The sequence below is a fragment of the Halichoerus grypus genome, chromosome 6 (assembly GCF_964656455.1).
Source record: "Halichoerus grypus chromosome 6, mHalGry1.hap1.1, whole genome shotgun sequence".
Classification (NCBI taxonomy): Eukaryota; Metazoa; Chordata; class Mammalia; order Carnivora; family Phocidae; genus Halichoerus; species Halichoerus grypus.
In genome coordinates, this window is record NC_135717.1 from 106,384,425 (window position 1) to 106,401,952 (window position 17,528).

Below are 17,528 nucleotides of genomic sequence, written 5' to 3' on the forward strand. Positions count from 1 at the left end.
GAATTAACTGTACTTGATCATTAGCAACATCATAAAAAATTTCATAAGAATTCAATAGTGTGGCATATTTCTCCTGAAAGGTCTACAAAGGTAATCTATAAATGGCTTTCCTGTTTTATGAAGTGATCAAGGAGCATCTAAAAATATAGTATCTCTAATTAATAGATAATTTAGATTAAAAGACATTAAACAGACTTATTGACAGCTAAGTTTTGATACAGTACATTAATTGGGTGCAGTCAACTGTTCAGCTCTTGATAAGACAGACTCATGATTTACCTCCTTTTATTGCTTGTACCCATTTGGTGATCATTTAACTGACTTAAGCACATTCATGCTAACTAAACCAGTAAGAGAAAGAGAAATTAAGTGATACAAAATTTCCTGCTTTTACAGTATTTTGACCACTGTAGAAAAAAATTGATGAGGAAAGCTTGTATTACCTGTGAAACTTTATTGTTGGCATTATCTATTTTATTGCTGATACTCCGTTAATACTGCTGACTTCCTTTGTATTTAATTAATTCATACTAATCACATCCACTATAAGGATTGAGGTGTGACTTAGTTATGTTATTCACTATATCCTAAAAGGCAATCATTTATAATAATCCAGCATAGTGCTTCTGTGCTCCAATAATGACTTCCACTTTCTTTATAGTTGTTGGCACATCTCTATGCTATTTTGGAAGTAAGGCAAACTCAACATGAAACAATTGGACTCAATATTTTAGTAGAAACAATTTGTCACATTTTAACATAATAATACAACTTTTTTTTAAGCAAGGATTTGTTTTGTTTTTAAGGATGGATCCATCTACAAATCAAATATCTACTAATCTACCTCCATGAGATTAATAAAATTCCTAAACTTAGACATCAGTGGTTAAGTCACTAATATAATTTCAAAATTATACTCTAAAGCTGAATGTATTTAGTTCTTTTCCCCCAGCACAAATGTTGATTTTCAAAATAGTCTTTGTTTGCTAAGTGTCCAAATGAAAGCAGTTCAGTAAGTCACTGAATAAAAATAAAAGCTTCCAACAATGAGTAGATGGTCATTGATCTAAATTAACCAATTTTTTAAAATTATCCACAACATATATTATTTAGTAATTGCAAACCATATTATATACAGATTAAAAAATAAAGCTATACTATTCAAAGAAAAGACAAATCTATGGAAAATATTTACCTTTTGGGAGCACATCACTTTATGTAGAATATTAGTTCTCATCAGCAAAGAAGTGAGAAATGTAGTATGCTTACAGAAACTAAGTTAAATATTCTCACTGCCAGTAATCATGGTGAGACAGTTGATAGGCCAAATAATGAGAAAACTTACTACATATTGCTAATAAATGATATGAAGTATATTATAGCATTTTTAGATAATTAGATATTAGGTAATAGTATTAATACTGAATCTCGCCTGAATGAGGGCCAGTTTTGCATGCAAACAATCACACCTAATACAACTTAATGAGTGCTGAAGATATTGTCATCAAACCTAACTCAGGCATTGTCCCTATCTCTGTCTTAAAGTCTAAGATTCACAAGACCCTACTGAAAATGCAAATGGAAACATAATCCATTTATAAAACATCAGTCATAAATACTTTATCTTGAATATGCTTATAAGGCTAGTTCTCATCATCTATTGAGGACCTGAAAGCATGTTTACATAGAAAAAGAAAGTTATTATTGAAAAGACTTCTCAGTAGGTGACAATTTAGTCAAAATCTAAATAATGTGAGAAAAAGAACCATGTTGAGTATTTGGCATGAAAGCATCCCAGGTTGGAGAAAAAGCAAAAACAAAGTCTCTGAGACGAGAATATGCATGGGGTGTTCAAGGAAAAGCAAGATGGCCAGTGGGGCTGGAGCAGAATGAGCAGGGAAGAGAATGGAAAGAGAGGAGGGAGCCAGGGGCCCTTGGAGGACTGTGAATTCCATCATGAGTATAGAGTGTAGAGAACCCATTGGAGGGTTTGAATTGGAAAGTGACATGTCCTGACCAGCTTCTAAAAATAATTCTGGCTAATGTTCTTCCCCTAAATTTCTAAATGCTTCACTTCACCAAAGTTTCTAGTTTCTGTTCTATTCTCTTCCCCATTTATGTATTTTTTTTCATATATAGATAGGCAGATACATATATACAGGTATATATGTATGTATATATATGTATGTATACATGTACATCTATGTGTATACATACATGTATATGTATATATATAAATCTATCTATCTATCTATCTATATAATTTCTTAGGTAACTTTACTGAGTTCCAATATAAATTTTTTTCATATATATAGGTATACATGTGTGTGTGTATATATATATAAATTTTTTTAGGTGACTTTACTGAGTTCTAACTCTGTAGGCTGATGGTTCCCAAAACTATCTTTCTATTCTCCAGACGTGGCCTAGTCAGTATCTCCAGTTGGATGCTTATTGGGGTCTCAAAAAACATAATCCTGCCTTGACCACTGAGTTGTCTATCTTCGCTCCACCACCTCAATCTCTTCTTCCCCAATGTGCCCCTTGCGATTAGCTAAACACCATTTATCCTGTGGCTCTTGCCATTAACCTAAGAGTCATTCTAACTTCTTCCCTTATGTTCTCGCTGGACATCCAATTCATCAGCAATCATATCACCAAAATCTGACCACTTCTTAGCCCTTCAAGGGTGATACCCACCATGTAGCCAAATTGCAGCAGCCTTACAAAGACTTACTAATTTTTTTTGGTTCACAATCAGGGGAGTTCCTCAGGTGAAATCTAAAACTGGCCCCCATACATGGAGGGTAAGGAAAGATTGAAGAAAAAGGCAAAGCCACTCCAGACTGGTAGGTGGCAAGTTTAATAAGCAAGGGAATTTATATATGAGGCTTGTCCTGGGTGGCTGCAAGATGAATAGCTCTCCACACCTGCCTGCCAGAATCTGAAGACTTTTTTATAGGGGCCTTAATAGGGTTCAGTCACATATTCAGTCCAGATGGTCTCAATAACACATTACTCTCTCAAGGCTACGTCCTTGAAACAGGACAGTGGGCACAACAGTGGGAAGAACATACATGTCAAGGTCAGGGGAGGGAGGGATCAGGTTCAGTTCATGGGTCAACCAGTGGTCATGTCCTCTCAATGACCTCCTAACAGTCTCCTTAAGTCCAATCTTGCTTCCCAACCCCATCCTCCACTTCGGCTACCAGTTGTTATTTAAATATATAAATCAGATTACATCATCCTCCAGCAAAATCCATTAAAAACTTTTTTTTTGTAAGCCATGGCCTACAGATGTCCACATCATCTAAATTCTGTGTATTTTTTCAAACGATTTCATTCCGCCCTCATCATTCACAGTACTCTATAGATGGTAGCTATCTTTTAGTCACATCAACATTCCAAGTTCTTTTCCTGACTTAAGGTCCTTGCACTGCTGTTCCTTTTGCCTGGAATGCTCTTCTTCTAGATTTTCAATAGTACCCTCCTTCTCTTCTGCAAGTATACCCAGAACTGGTGCAGAATCTCACCTGGATGAGGGAAATAAAAGCTTCTAGCTAGCGTTCATTGGCCACTCTCTCTCAGTATCAGTAGCTTATAAGTGTATAGGAAAAGAAGTTATCTCAATCATTTTGCATTAGTTTCTATTAAATAAATCTGCCCACTCCACTTCCCCATTTCCAAAGTGTACACTGTTTTAGGACAGGGACCTTGTTTGTCTTATACATTGCTACATTCCTCAGCACTTGAACAGCACCTGAAATACATTCATTGCTCGCCTGATTTTATGAAAATGCATTAGAATTCAGTTCAGTTATATATGGGTTAAATTGGCTTTTCTTCTAATGAAAAAGAAAAAATTGCGCCCCACTTTATAAATCTCTTCCTATGAGAAAACGCACTTCATAGTTCAAACAATTATCTTTCAAATGAAATTTTCAAATACAACTGATCTACATGTGGAAGCTTATATAGATGATACATAGAAAACATATTAAAGAAGACACACATCTTCACTAAAGGCTGGTATTTCGTGGCCAAAATAATCCAGTGAGCCATTAACATGTCTAAAACAAAAATTTTAGTGGGTACCTTCTGGAATCAACCAAATGAATAAATGCATTTTGGATTGCCTGGTGGGTATGAAAATTTAGTACACAAAGTACAGTTTTGATGTCATCTGGTCCAGAACACCAAGCAGAATCCTAGATTCACCAATTATGGTCCTGTCATTAATCTTTTCATTAATGATTTGGCTGGTGCAATTAAATTATGCAAATGAAAGTACGCTACGTAGTTCTGCTAATGGCATTAAGATGAGTGGGTTCAACAGCAACTTAAGAGAACAAGGCTGGAATTCAAAATGCCAGATTCTGTTCACAGGATCTAACACTTCGGGGTGGAGGGGAATAATATTTCAGTAATTTCCTTAGAGAATCATAAAATGGATAAATCCTGCAAAGGAAATTGTCCCTGGATTCCGTAAATCAGCCTGGAGCATAATGTTTCTCCACTAAGAACTTTTCCACCACTAATAAAATCAGTTAAAAGGATACTGATCCTTTATCCACTCACCTTGTATTCATTTGCAATGTTAGAAATCTAAAGTAAAATTTTGTATTATATCACCATTTTCCCTACTAGTTCCAAAAATTTAAGAATCTGACCCAAGATCCTTAAGTACTGGAAATCAAATAAAGTCATCCTGAAAGGGGTTTCTGCCAAACTTATCAGAAATGAGAATGGGGAAAAAAAAAAAAAAGGATTTTCTTATTGTTGACTCACGGAGTCTCTCTTGCTACCAAATGCCCTTTGTGAAAGCTAAGTGCCTGTTCTCCACATGCAAGCCCAGGCACTTTGCAGTCTCTCCTAAAAGGTTCCAGTTTTTATTTCACTTTGCAAAATTGGCAGGTAGACAACCACACTTTAAAACAATTGTATCCTCAGGGAGTAGGCCTACTTTGTTTATTGGCTCCTCTGATCTAAATGCCTCCTGAACTCGTTTTGGGTTGAATGAGTTATATGCTCTTTCACCTAAAATCTGTACTTGGATGCTTCCAAATTAGAAAGGTCTTTGGTTGTTAATTTCTAACAGAAATTCAAGACAGTAATCTCTAACAATTCTTGTAACAATTCAAAAACACACTTCCTTCCTCTTCTGGAATGCTTCATCCATTTACAAGCTCATGCACTTATTAACAAATCTGTATTGCTTACTAAATATTTTTAAGAAATATAACATGGAAGTAATGTAAAGACTACATTAAAATGTAAGGTAATACAAATCATAGGAACTATAGGAAACTATGTGATAGTTTAGGAGAAAGGCGACGAGAATCTGAATTAAGTAACAGTTAAGAAAGGAAAGAAGACAAAAGAGAAATAATACTTCATTAGAATGAACAGGATTTGGTCATTCACAAGATGTGGTCTGTGAGACAGAAAGCAGTTAGCGACACAACCAAGTGTTCTAAGTACACTGTGTTGATGATAATTCTGGCCATAGATAATACAAGCAGAGGAGCAGAACTGGAATGGAAAAGGTCATACATTTTTTATATATTTGAGTTTTAGGCTTCTGCAGAATATCTACCAGGCAATATCTAACAAGCAGCTGGAAACTTGTATTTGCTGGGGTACACAGAGGGACAGACACTTGGGAGTCATCAGGGTAGGGCATGGAAATGGCTGAGATCACCCAAGGAGAACTGATACAGTGAGATGAGATGAAACTGAAAACAAAATCGGGAGAAACACTAATATTAAGGGATAGGAAGAGAAACTAAAAAAAAGATAGATAATGAGTAAACACAGAGGTAGGAAAAGAAGCAAGAGACATTTCCTTTTTTTTTTTTAAGATTTATTTATTTGAGAGAGAGAAAGAGAGAGTGCACAGGAGGAGGGGCAGAGGGAGAAAGAGGGAGAGAAGCAGACTCCCCACTGAGCAGGGAGCCCAACGCAGGACTCTGGGACCCTGAGCTCATGACCCAAGCCAAATCAAGAGTTGGACGCTCAACCAACTGAGCCACCCAGGCACCCCCGCAAGGGAGGCATTTCTGTGGAAGTCAGAGGAGATGAGGATTTCAAGAACAGAGCAGTCAATTTTGTCCAAAATGATGGGGAATTCAAGTAAAATAGAAAGTGAAGACAGGCCACGAAATTTTTCTCTAACCTATGTCAGAATAGTTCAAGCAGAAATGAAAACCAGAACACAGTAAAGTAAGATGGTAAAAACCCAGGCTGTTCTGAAAAGAACTATGGTGATAAGAAGGTGGTAAAGGAGATAGCATGAGGGTGAAGCAGAGTCAAGATATCAGGAGGAAGACATGAAGTGTTTCTTATGGAAAAATATAAAAAGCTATTCTGCAAAAGAAAAGTTTTTAAAAGGTATGTACATTCAGGGCTTCTATAGTATGTATCTTAGATAATAATAATGATAACAGATTACTTAAGGAAAATATAGTTAATCACGTCTGAGGTACCTTCCTATCCCATATACTACTCTCTGCCCCGGACTCAAAGCAATGACATTGATAAGGACCACATGTTACCACCTTCACACTCACCCCCAAGATATTCAACCCCATGGAAGTGTCCTTAACTGCCCAGTTATCGTGCCCTCTAAAAAAGTAGTTTTAACTGAGAAACAAAGAAACTATATTCAGGGAGAGTGGGCACTTGAAAATCTATGTCCACTCAGGGTTTGGGGAGTTCATTTTTCCTACATGCACAAAGATGAACAAACAGAGAGATTTGGTCTTCGGAGAGAAAACAGAAGCTCAGAGAAGAATCATAATGGAAAGAATATGTGGCCTCAGAGGGAGAGAAATCGAGAAAACAGCTGTCTCAGTCCCAGCCCACACACCTGTTTCTAGCTGCAGTTCCTATAAGGGCAAGCTACTCATCACATTTATGAGATGCTCCTAAATCTCTTTAATATTAACCACCTACATGTGAGGTAAATGAATGCATTTTCTTTCCTTGCAACGAAATTTTGACTAGAAAACAGAATTCTTTTTCTGATTCTTCCAGTGGAATTTGGAAAACTTCCAATACAAAGCTATGCAGTTAAGTTTTAAATGTTCAGCCACAATGCTATAAATCTTATGAGAAGCAGGAAGGTGACATGGCAACTGCAATGAACTGTACTTAAGGGGAATAATGAGCTTATTACAGTATTCGTTTTCATTTTGTAGAAAAGTCAGTCAGAAAGACTATTCTTTGGGGGCTCCTGGGTGGCTCAGCGGGTTAAGCATCTGCTCAGGTCATGAGCTCCAGGTCCTGGGATGGAGGCCCGTGTCAACCTGGCTTCCTGCTCAGCAGGGAGTCTGCTTCTCCCTCTTCCTCTGCCCCTCCCCTCTGCGTGTGCTCTCTATCTATCTCTCAAATAAATAAAAAATAAAATAAAATCTTTAAAAAAAAAAAGGAAAGACTTTTCTTTGAATGCTTCTTCAGTGATTCTGCTCTATGCTTCATAACAAAAATGAGTATCACAGCTTCCTTACAATGAAGGACAAGAACAGTAAAATGTGATTTTTACCAGCTTTCCAGTTTCCCCAAATCACCCTCTTAGCTTGGAATAACGTTATCTCTCTTCTCTGAATCATGACATTACCCCTCTCCAAACTATATTGGAAATTATATTCTAATCAATACGCTACAACAATAGAGAAGTGAAAATACTCACCCCCCTGACCCTCTGGGCACGACTATGACTCCACCCAGCCTCTCACCTCTCAACCCTGGCATGACTACCAATTCTACATCCAGGTACTCAGATTCCACTTGGAACCTGGTTAAACTCCTTTCAGAATGCTGTTTTCAGCCCTCGTGCAGCCCTTCCTCCTAGCTTGGCCTAATTCCATTCCCACAGTTCAAGCAACAGGCTGATCCGATCATCAGTGCTCGGCCAGAGAATCTCGCCCTCATCCCTTCCTCCAGACCTCTGCTTACTTTTGATGCCCTTGCTGCTCCTGAACCTGGGAATGTCCCCAGGGAACAGTTGTGGCCTGGGAGTAGAGCTCTTGAGACAAGAGCAGTGGGTAGATGGAGGGACAATCAGAACCCAAAAGGAAGAAAAAGACACTGTAGGTGACCTTGAGGATAGACTCTATATGTCCCTCTTGCTCATACTGTACCCTCAGAAACTGACATGGTGCCAGCAAGAGGAGGCACTTAGAAAATATCGTTGAACGAATGGACCACAAGGACAGGAGAAGTAGCAAATCACTCTGCCTACACCCAAGAACTTCTCATTCTCTCAGAAGTGAAGCCTCTCCAAATGACACGGGATCACTATTTCATCTTGCTTAACCTGATCCAACTCCAAACTCTGCAGGGAACTGGCAGCATGTCTTTAAAAAATACGTAAGTAAATAATAAAAAAGATTAATCCATTTCACCTACGAAAGATATCTTTGCTTTAATATGTTCCTCCAAATGTTATTCTAGAGTCCTTGAAAAATGCTATTTATTTTCTATAACAATTATTACATGAAAAGTTGGGGACATATATCTTTAATATTAATATACCAACATAAATACCAATCATAAATCATGACATTGTAATTTATATTATGGAATCATCATTAAAACATAAAGTATAAACTTACATGTTTGGACAGGTTGGGGCTCTTGGAATCAACATCATACCTACAAGATTAAAACAGAAAACTCAAATTATTTCCACAAAATAGAGCTACAGAAAAATATCAGTATTTTACAAGAAAACGTAAATAATATAATCAATCAAATCAATCATGAAAAACTAGCAAATTTAGAAGTTTCTTATAATCTGACATATATATGCCAATGGTAGAATTCACAATCCCTGGGTCCTTTTATTTCCACAACCTAAGTAGAGGTCCTGATATTTTCAGTCAACAATTCTGCTGCTTGATAAGGAAGTTGAAAATTGTACCATTGTTAAAAAAGTTTATAAAGTAAAAATAAAACAAAACAAAAAAGTCTTCTCGTTTGTGTGAATCAACAGTATCCTAATACTGCTCAAAATTCCCCAACAACTGCAATTCCTCTCCACTGGGTACCATTAAAAAATAAGCAGGTTAACAGGCTGTCATTTGTGTTCATTTTAAATTTTTATTTAGCATTTTAAATGCTACCATTAACTCTGAAATTTGGCTAAAGTAATCAGACATTACCTTTTCCCCAATCACTGGACTTAGAGAAACCATGTGTTTTACACAAAGAGAAATGCATTCATAGAGGACTATTTTCTGTTCTGTTTTTGACCAGTTGGTACTGGAAATAAATGATTTCCTAGAAAGATCCTGGGAAAACATCACTCACTATCACTTTAGCCCCTCATTTTAAAGAATTTGTAGAAAAAGTAAGATTGCTAATAGTCAAAACAACCTCAAATCGCTGAAGTCTTAAGTAGGAAAATATCTGTATTGGCTCCAGTGTTTCTCCCAAATCAGATTCCGTTCACACTCCTTGCACATAGCTTCCTACCAAAACTTAACTGCCTTTTTTTAAGGTTAATTCAAGCCTTCGCTCTCATATAACATGAACGTTTTTACAGAGAAACAGAGCATCTCAATCAATAAAAGGCAAAGAAACAGAGTTCACAGAAGGTACCAATGCTGAGCAGAGGTTCGCTTACTCCTTAGCAAAGCAGGTTCAACCATAGACCACCTTCAAAATTGTGTGATGCAAAAATACCTGCCTGGGAAGAATTGCAAATTACTCTCCTTCCCATCAGGGCATTCGGATCACTCCGAACAGCTGTAACCTAGAATTTTCAATCAGCTCATTGCCAACATCTACTGAAAACCTACAGATGTTAGTACAAAAAAGTATTTCTTATGCAAGACAATTTTTTTAAGAGTAAGACTGAAATTAGCAACTACAGCAATATCAAAGGTGAAAAATAACTGTGCTGGCTTCTTCCCAAGAATCGGAAACCATTTTCTATAAAGGGTATACTGTGGACCAGGGAGAAATAACATGGTGTGCTCAGTTCTGTTAAAGGAGGCAAAAAGAAAAGGAGTTAATGTTTTCATCACCAAGAGTTTAAGTATCTTCAAATACAATCCCCTTTCATTGTCTTTAACAAAGCTTTTTTAATGCTAATATCTCAAAACTATGCAATTGACAGCATCCGTCTGAGGGCTTTAGGTAATACGCTGGATTATAATGCATTTGAAATTATCATGAGTTTTCCTTCCATGGAATTTTCCTTCTAACTTTTCTAAAAGTATCAAGACCACTCTGGGCCTCACCCTCAGAGGTCAGACGTAAACACTACATCCTAGAGAGTTAAAATGTGTGTGTGTGCTGAGGTGTATGAGTGGCATACTTTCATTAAGGAGAAGAGATTACATGGAAAGCAGAAAGCTAAGTAGTTTACCCCTAAGAGGGTGCATCCCCACTGCCTAAATTTACTCAGGCCAATTCTGTAAACTTGAAGCTACTACTGAAATATTATTACCAGAGTACTGAATTGGCAGTAACTGACTTGGGTGGATCCTAAGGATCATGTTTGCAATTAGAGGTAACAGATAATTGACTAGAGTTTTTCCCGTACTTCTGAAATTCCAACGAAGGCCCCAACCAAAAACCAAAGATGCTAAGTATCCCCTCATGCTTGGCTCAGAGATGCTCAAGAGTCACTCTCATTAGAGTCAGACCCTTCTCCACAAACTGACTCATAAAGTGACAGGCTATTCCTACTTCTTGGGCAGCAAGAGGAGGTTCCTTCCACTCCCCAAAGCCAAGAAGGGTAACTCCAAAATCTGAAGTGCCTGAAGAAGGAGAAGACAGCATCTGGTTTCCCAGTCAGATGCTGTTGAGCTGCAGAACCTACCTACGAGTCTGGCCTGTGGCTGCCAATAAAAGACAATGTCAGGTGACAGTCCTAAGAAAAGCCTTCTGAGAACAGAGGAAGAAGAAGAGTTACCTTTGCGCTACCTTTAAGGTCTAGATTCTTCAGAAGAGACGAGACCCACACACCTCAGCCCCAGCTCATCTACCTTTCCAGCTCATCTACCTTTCCCTCTTCTGCCCCTGCTCCCCTGCAAGTAGCTAAAACAATAGCTCCAACTGAGGGGAGAGGAAGTGAAGAGTTTTGAAGTAAGTTTGAGATTAAAGTTTTAAAGTGAAGAGTACATATGATTAACAAAATAAGATGGTTCTAATAAACAAAAGTGACTGAAAACTCTCAAAATTAGACCTTGACATTGTTAAGGGAGTCCTTAACCAATGGGAAAAACTGGAATTAACAGTATTGGGAAGAAATTTTAAAAAACTTACTTTCCTCAAAGTCTTGAGATCCTTCAAAAATAAAATACAATAACATTATACATTCCACAAATATCACCATTTGATTTATCAAGAAGGAAAATAATTTGCTAGGTAAGTCAAATCTAGACTCCTAACTACCTTGTGCTGTTCCACTTTAAGTGAAAAAACAAGAGTGAAAAAGATTGTATCTCATTTCTCCTATTCTCCAGCTCATGTTATATAGTGATGTGACTACCCACACCTCTTGCTCAAAGGCATTTTTGTGTAGTTGTTCTGCCAATAATAGTTTTCAATTGTGACAAAAAAGTGATTTATGAAGTACCAATACCACTATCAGTGTGATAACTGCAACAAAATCAATAGATGCCAAAGTTTATGTCTTTATCTGTGATACATACACAGCTTGATGACAGAGACCATGTCTCTTAAATGAAGAAGTACACATCAAGTCAAAAAGGCAGGAGAATTTTAGAATTCAGTTGATAAACTAATCTTAAATATGTATCTCAGGCATATTAAAGTAACAATAATAATTACTATGGATTAATCAGAACTTACACGAATTTGGTCCAGTTGTGACAGGAAGACATATTCATTCTATCTCTCCCTCTCTTTCTCTGTCATTACAACTTTCTATCAGCATTGAAAGTTAAATTAAAAAAGGCTCCTGAAAACCTTTTCTCAAACCTTCCATAATAGGCAATTCTTTACATCACACATTTTCCCAGCTTCTTTTTAACTGTTTTTTTTAGAATTTTATGAAATCAATGGACAGATTAAATAAAACACAATTCTGAAAAACATTTACATCTGTCTGTTGGCCAATTCAGACTACTGTGTTCTTCAACATCGCTGTTCCTTCAAGCGGACATGTTGTCATAAATGCATTGGAGTATCGCTGTAGTTCTCTGGGAGATGCAGGTTGGGGTTACAAATGATTTTATTGCCTACTTTATCCTGTTTTTATTTTCCAAATAGCCTACAATGAATATTTCTTCCTAGGAATTGCACATTGCTAAGACAAAATTTAAAAACCAATTATACCCAGTAGTGCAATTACTGGGTATTTACCCCAAAGATACAAATGTAGGGATCCAAAGGGGTACATGCACCTCGATGTTTATAGCAGCAATGTCCACAACAGCCAAACTATGGAAAGAGCCAAGATGTCCATCGACAGATGAATGGATAAAGAAGATGTGGTGTGTGTATATATATATATATACACACACACATACACAATGGAATGTTATGCAGCCATCAAAAGGAATGAAATCTTGCCATTTGCAACAATGTGGATGGAACTGGAGGGTATTATGCTGAGCGAAATAAGTCAATCAGAGAAAGACATGTATCATATGACCTCACTGATATGAGGAATTCTTAATCTCAGGAAACAAACTGAGCGTTGCTGGAGTGGTGGGGGTTGGGAGGGATGGGGTGGCTGGGTGATGGACACTGGGGAGGGTATGTGCTATGGTGTGCGCTGTGAATTGTGTAAGACTGTTGAATCACAGACCTGTACCTCTGAAACAAATAATACTTTATATGTTAAAAAAAAAAAAAAGAAGAAGATAGCAGGAAGGGAAAAATGAAGGGGGGGAATCGGAGGGGGAGATGAACCATGAGAGACGATGGACTCTGAGAAACAAACTGAGGGTTCTAGAGGGGGGAGGGGTGGCGGGATGGGTTAGCCTGGTGATGGGTATTAAAGAGGGCACATACTGAATAGAGCACTGGGTGTTATATGCAAACAATGAATCATGGAACACTACATCAAAAACTAATGATGTAATGTATGGTGATTAACATAACAAAAACATAATTAAAAAAAACTTACCTAATTGTAAAATTTAAATAAGTATAATTTATCATATGCCAATTATCCCTCAATAAAGAAAAAATAATAATTAGGTATACTAATGAATAAATAGATACACATAACTAGTGAAAAAATACAGTGTTTTCCACACTTATTTGGGTAGATATGCTGGAAAAAATCACGAAGAAAAAGGGAAAGAAAGAAAGAAAGAAAGAGGGAAAGAAAGAGGGAAAGAAAGAAAAGAAAAAGAAAACCTGCTAAGGTTAAAGGTTTTATGTGAGATTTTCTCATGGTACATGGTAAATAAAAAGGAATTAATAAAAGTGATAGCAAAAATACTACATGAACTAAGAATATACTTGTTGCTTTTCTTGATAATCAGGTATCCCTTTCTCTGGCCCTAATTGTTTGAATTTTTCAGAGATGCTATACAATTGAAATGAAGCTCTTTGAATCAAATAGCTGAAATTAACCAAATGCATTCAAAAGATAAAATGATACATAATTCAATTTTGCAATATGCTTTCACATTTTTTTTAAAGATTTTATTTATTTATTTGTGAGAGAGAATGAGATAGAGAGAGAGAGCATGAGAGGGGGGAGGGTCAGAGGGAGAAGCAGACTCCACGCTGAGCAGGGAACCCGATGCAGGACTCGATCCTGGACTCCAGGATCATGACCTGAGCCGAAGGCAGTCGCTTAACCAACTGAGCCACCCAGGCGCCCATGCTTTCACATTTTGAACATAACATAATTTCTGTGAAAATTACTATAATTTTTAGAAAAGAGAAAGCTGAAGAAGTTAAAACATATCAATTACCTACACTAATTTTTGTCACTTTATTTCTTCTTGTCACACAGATGAAATGATGTAACATGCTCCCATTCCTATCAAACATAATGATTTCCTAGACAGTCTTACTTTTGTTTATTTAGATAGATTAAATATATTCTATCATATTATTATATTCAATGTGCAGCAGAATACTTTAAACATATACTTTAATCAGTATTAAATAACTAAGGCAAAAATAAAGATATCCCAGTTTAGACTTCCTAAAATTTTAGAAATTCAGGTTTTGTAGCATTTAATTACAAACTATTTTAGGCAAAATCTGATCCTTTGAACATATTACACTTTCTGGGCCTTGGTTTTCTCATTTACAAAAATGGATTAATTCCACTTCAGAAATTTGTTGGGTGGGTTAAAGTTATATATGCATATGATTCTATTACAAACTCTGAATAAGAGTAGTAGTATTACTAACAAAAATAACCTCTTTTTGTCTGTGCCTACAAAACTTATATACTAACTCTCAAACTCCATGAGCTTCTGTAACTATTTCATTTAGTTTATAAGTGGAAGAGACTTGTAACAAACATATTAAACCATTTTATCATTCCTTCCTTCTGAATTTCTGCCAGTGAATGTATTGGTTCTGTTTTCCTTTTTTTTTCTTTTTAATTCCCTGAAACACATACAAGTTAAACAATGTTACTGATTTATCATCAAATACTAGGGAAGTATAGGATGTTCTAGCAATGCCCTAACTTCCTCCTACTTTTAAGTCTTCCCTTGTTCATGCTAAGTATATCTAGTAAGCTTACAAACATGACATAAGTATCAGGTGCCTCCTTAACCTAATATATTCTCATTTGGACTCACTTAACCTAATATATGCTCATTTGGACTCACTGGTTTGTCAAAGTGATTGTTGAAAAGCTACCTGTTTAAACAGGCATAATATTTGAAGACTAACAAGCACTGAGTTCAGTGGAATTACATTTCTTGCACTGGACACTTTTTAAAACCCACTAGCTTCCACAGCCTCATCTTCAGTAGAGATGAGAATGTGATCACTAGCCTCTGTGTACAGGTAAATCATTCTTTACCTTCTTTTCCTCTCCAAAATGATTAGCCCAGCTCTTAATTTTTGCTCCTTGATCTACTGACTAACAAACATTTGACTGTTGTCCTCCTTTTGAAAGCACCCTTCTTTTCATTCCACTTGTGAAATTCTGTAATAGCCACAGTTACGACATAGGTGATAAAGGATGAGTAGGACATAGGCTTAAGAAACTAGGGCCAAGTAAGGACAGTGGTGATATAGTCACCCGGTAGCAGCTGCTTGTGATGGTGACAGGGGCCTTTGGGCAGACAGCAACCAAAACAAAATAGAAATGATTCTGAAAATCAGAGCTAAAACACGGGCAACAAGTTCAGAGAACAATGCCTATAGGACCTTGGCTTTGCAGGCAAATTCTACCAAACTTTAAAGAAGAATGAATACCTATACTTCTTAAACTATTCCAAAAAATAGAAGGGGAAGGAAAACCTCCAAATTCAGTCTATGAGGCCAACGTTACCCTGATATCAAAACCAGATAAACACCACATCAGAAAAGAGAACTACAGGCCAAAATCCCTGATGAACATAGATACAAAAATTCTCAACAAAATACTAGCAAACTGAATTCAACAATACATTAAAAAAAATCATTCACCCTGATCAATTGGGATTTATTCCTGGGTTGCAAGGGTGGTTTGATATTCGCAAATCCATCAATGTGAAACATCACATCAATAAAAGAAAGGATAAGAACCACATAATCATTTCAATAGACACAGAAAAAGCATTTGACGAAGTACAACATCCATTCATGATAAAAACCTTCAACAAAGTAGATTTGAAGGGAATATACCTCAACATGGTAAAGGCCATATATGAAAAAACCCACAGCTAACATCATCCTTCATGGGGAAAAACTGAGAGCTTTTCCCCTAAGGTCAGGAACAACACAAGGATGTCCACTCTTACCACTATTATTCAGCATAGCACTGGAAGCCCTAGCCACAACAATCAGAGAAAAAGAAGATATAAAGCATCCAGATTGGTAAGGAAGAAGTAAAACTTTCACTCTTTGCAGATGACAGGATACTATATATAGAAAACCCAAAAGGCTCCACCAAAAAACTGCTAGAACTGATAAACGAATTCAGTAAAGTCACAGGATACAAAATCAATGTGCAGAAATCTTGCATTTCTACACATCAATAATGAAGCAGCCAAAAAAAGAAATTAGGAAAACAATCCCATTTATAATTGCACCCAGAATAATAAGATATCTACGAATAAACCTAACCAAAGAGGTGAAAGACCTGTACTCTGAAAACTGTAAAACAGTGACGAAAGAAATTGAAGATGACACAAAGAAATACAAAGATATTCCATGCTCATGGACTGGAAGAGCAAATATTGTTAAAATGTCTATAGTACCCAAAGCAATCTACATATTTAATGCAATCCTTATTAGAATACAGCACTTTTCACAAATTAGAACAAAGAATCCTAAAATTTTTATGGAACCACAAAAGACCCCAAAGAGCCAAAGCAATCTTAAAAAGGAAAAGTAAAGCTGGAGGCATCACAATTCTGGACTTCAAGTTATATTACAAAGCTGTAGTAATCAAAACAGCATGGAACTGGCACAAAAACAGACACATAAATCAATGTAACAGAATAGAAAACCCAGAAATAAACCCATAATTATATGGCCAATTAATCTTTGACAAAGCAGGAAAGAATATGCAATGGAAAAAAGTCAGTCTCTTCAACAAATGGTTGGGAAAACTGGAAGCCACATGCAAAATAATGAAACTGGATAGCTTTCTTACACCATACAGAAAAATAAATTCAAAATGAATTAAAGACCTAAGTGTGAGACCTGAAACCATAAAGAACTAGAAGAGAACATAGGCAGTAACTTCTTTGACATCGGACTTTGACATAGCAACTTCTTTCTAGATATGTCTCCTGAGGCAAGGGAAACAAAAGCAAAAATAAACTATTGGGACTACATCAAAATAAAAAGCTTCTGCACAGTAAAGGAAACAATCAACAAAACTAAAAGGCAACCTATTTTTTAACAATGCAAGTTATACCAGAACTCACAAGTCAAAACGAAGGTTCTCCCTTTCTTCAAAAAAGTAGTCCAGGATAAATTTTCGTACAAAATCAGGATTTAAAGTATTATCAATCACTTCAGTCCTTCCAAACTGTAGAGAAAAAGAGAGAGAGAGAGGTTAAAATCAAGCCTTGCACGGTTACCTATTACAGTATAGTACCTAGTATTAATATAGTTCCTTGAAAACATAAGCTATAAATTTCCGAATGACTGGATAAAGTAAAGTCCTGCAGAAAATTTTCTGGAGACAAAATCACTCCCTCTTAGTCACTCAGGGATATCTGAAAATAAGCACTGAGTTCATTCAAATTATTAACAGCAGCTTCTGAAAATTCATCTAACAAGCTGTTAACACTTTCTCCCCTCTTTTCCCCCCTTGAAAGCCAAATCCCATTCTAGTCAAAAGAATTTATTTCTCCCTTAAATTTTAATGTATCACAAATATTTTTCCTAACCTAGTGTATAACCAGGCC

At 36.5% G+C, this 17,528-nt stretch overlaps 1 protein-coding gene across 3 annotated transcripts in view; it reads right to left on the reverse strand.

Annotated features, from left to right (window-relative positions):
• Positions 1-17,528, reverse strand: part of CPNE8 (copine 8) — a 224,155-nt gene that overhangs the window by 143,093 nt on the left and 63,534 nt on the right. For all 3 annotated transcript variants that reach the window (XM_036082452.2, XM_078075878.1, XM_036082455.2), the window contains 2 exons: positions 17,043-17,146; positions 8,616-8,655 (listed from right to left, as the gene is read on the reverse strand). In XM_036082452.2, coding sequence (XP_035938345.1) covers positions 8,616-8,655; positions 17,043-17,146 — 144 coding nt within the window. The remainder of the gene's footprint in view (positions 1-8,615; positions 8,656-17,042; positions 17,147-17,528) is intronic.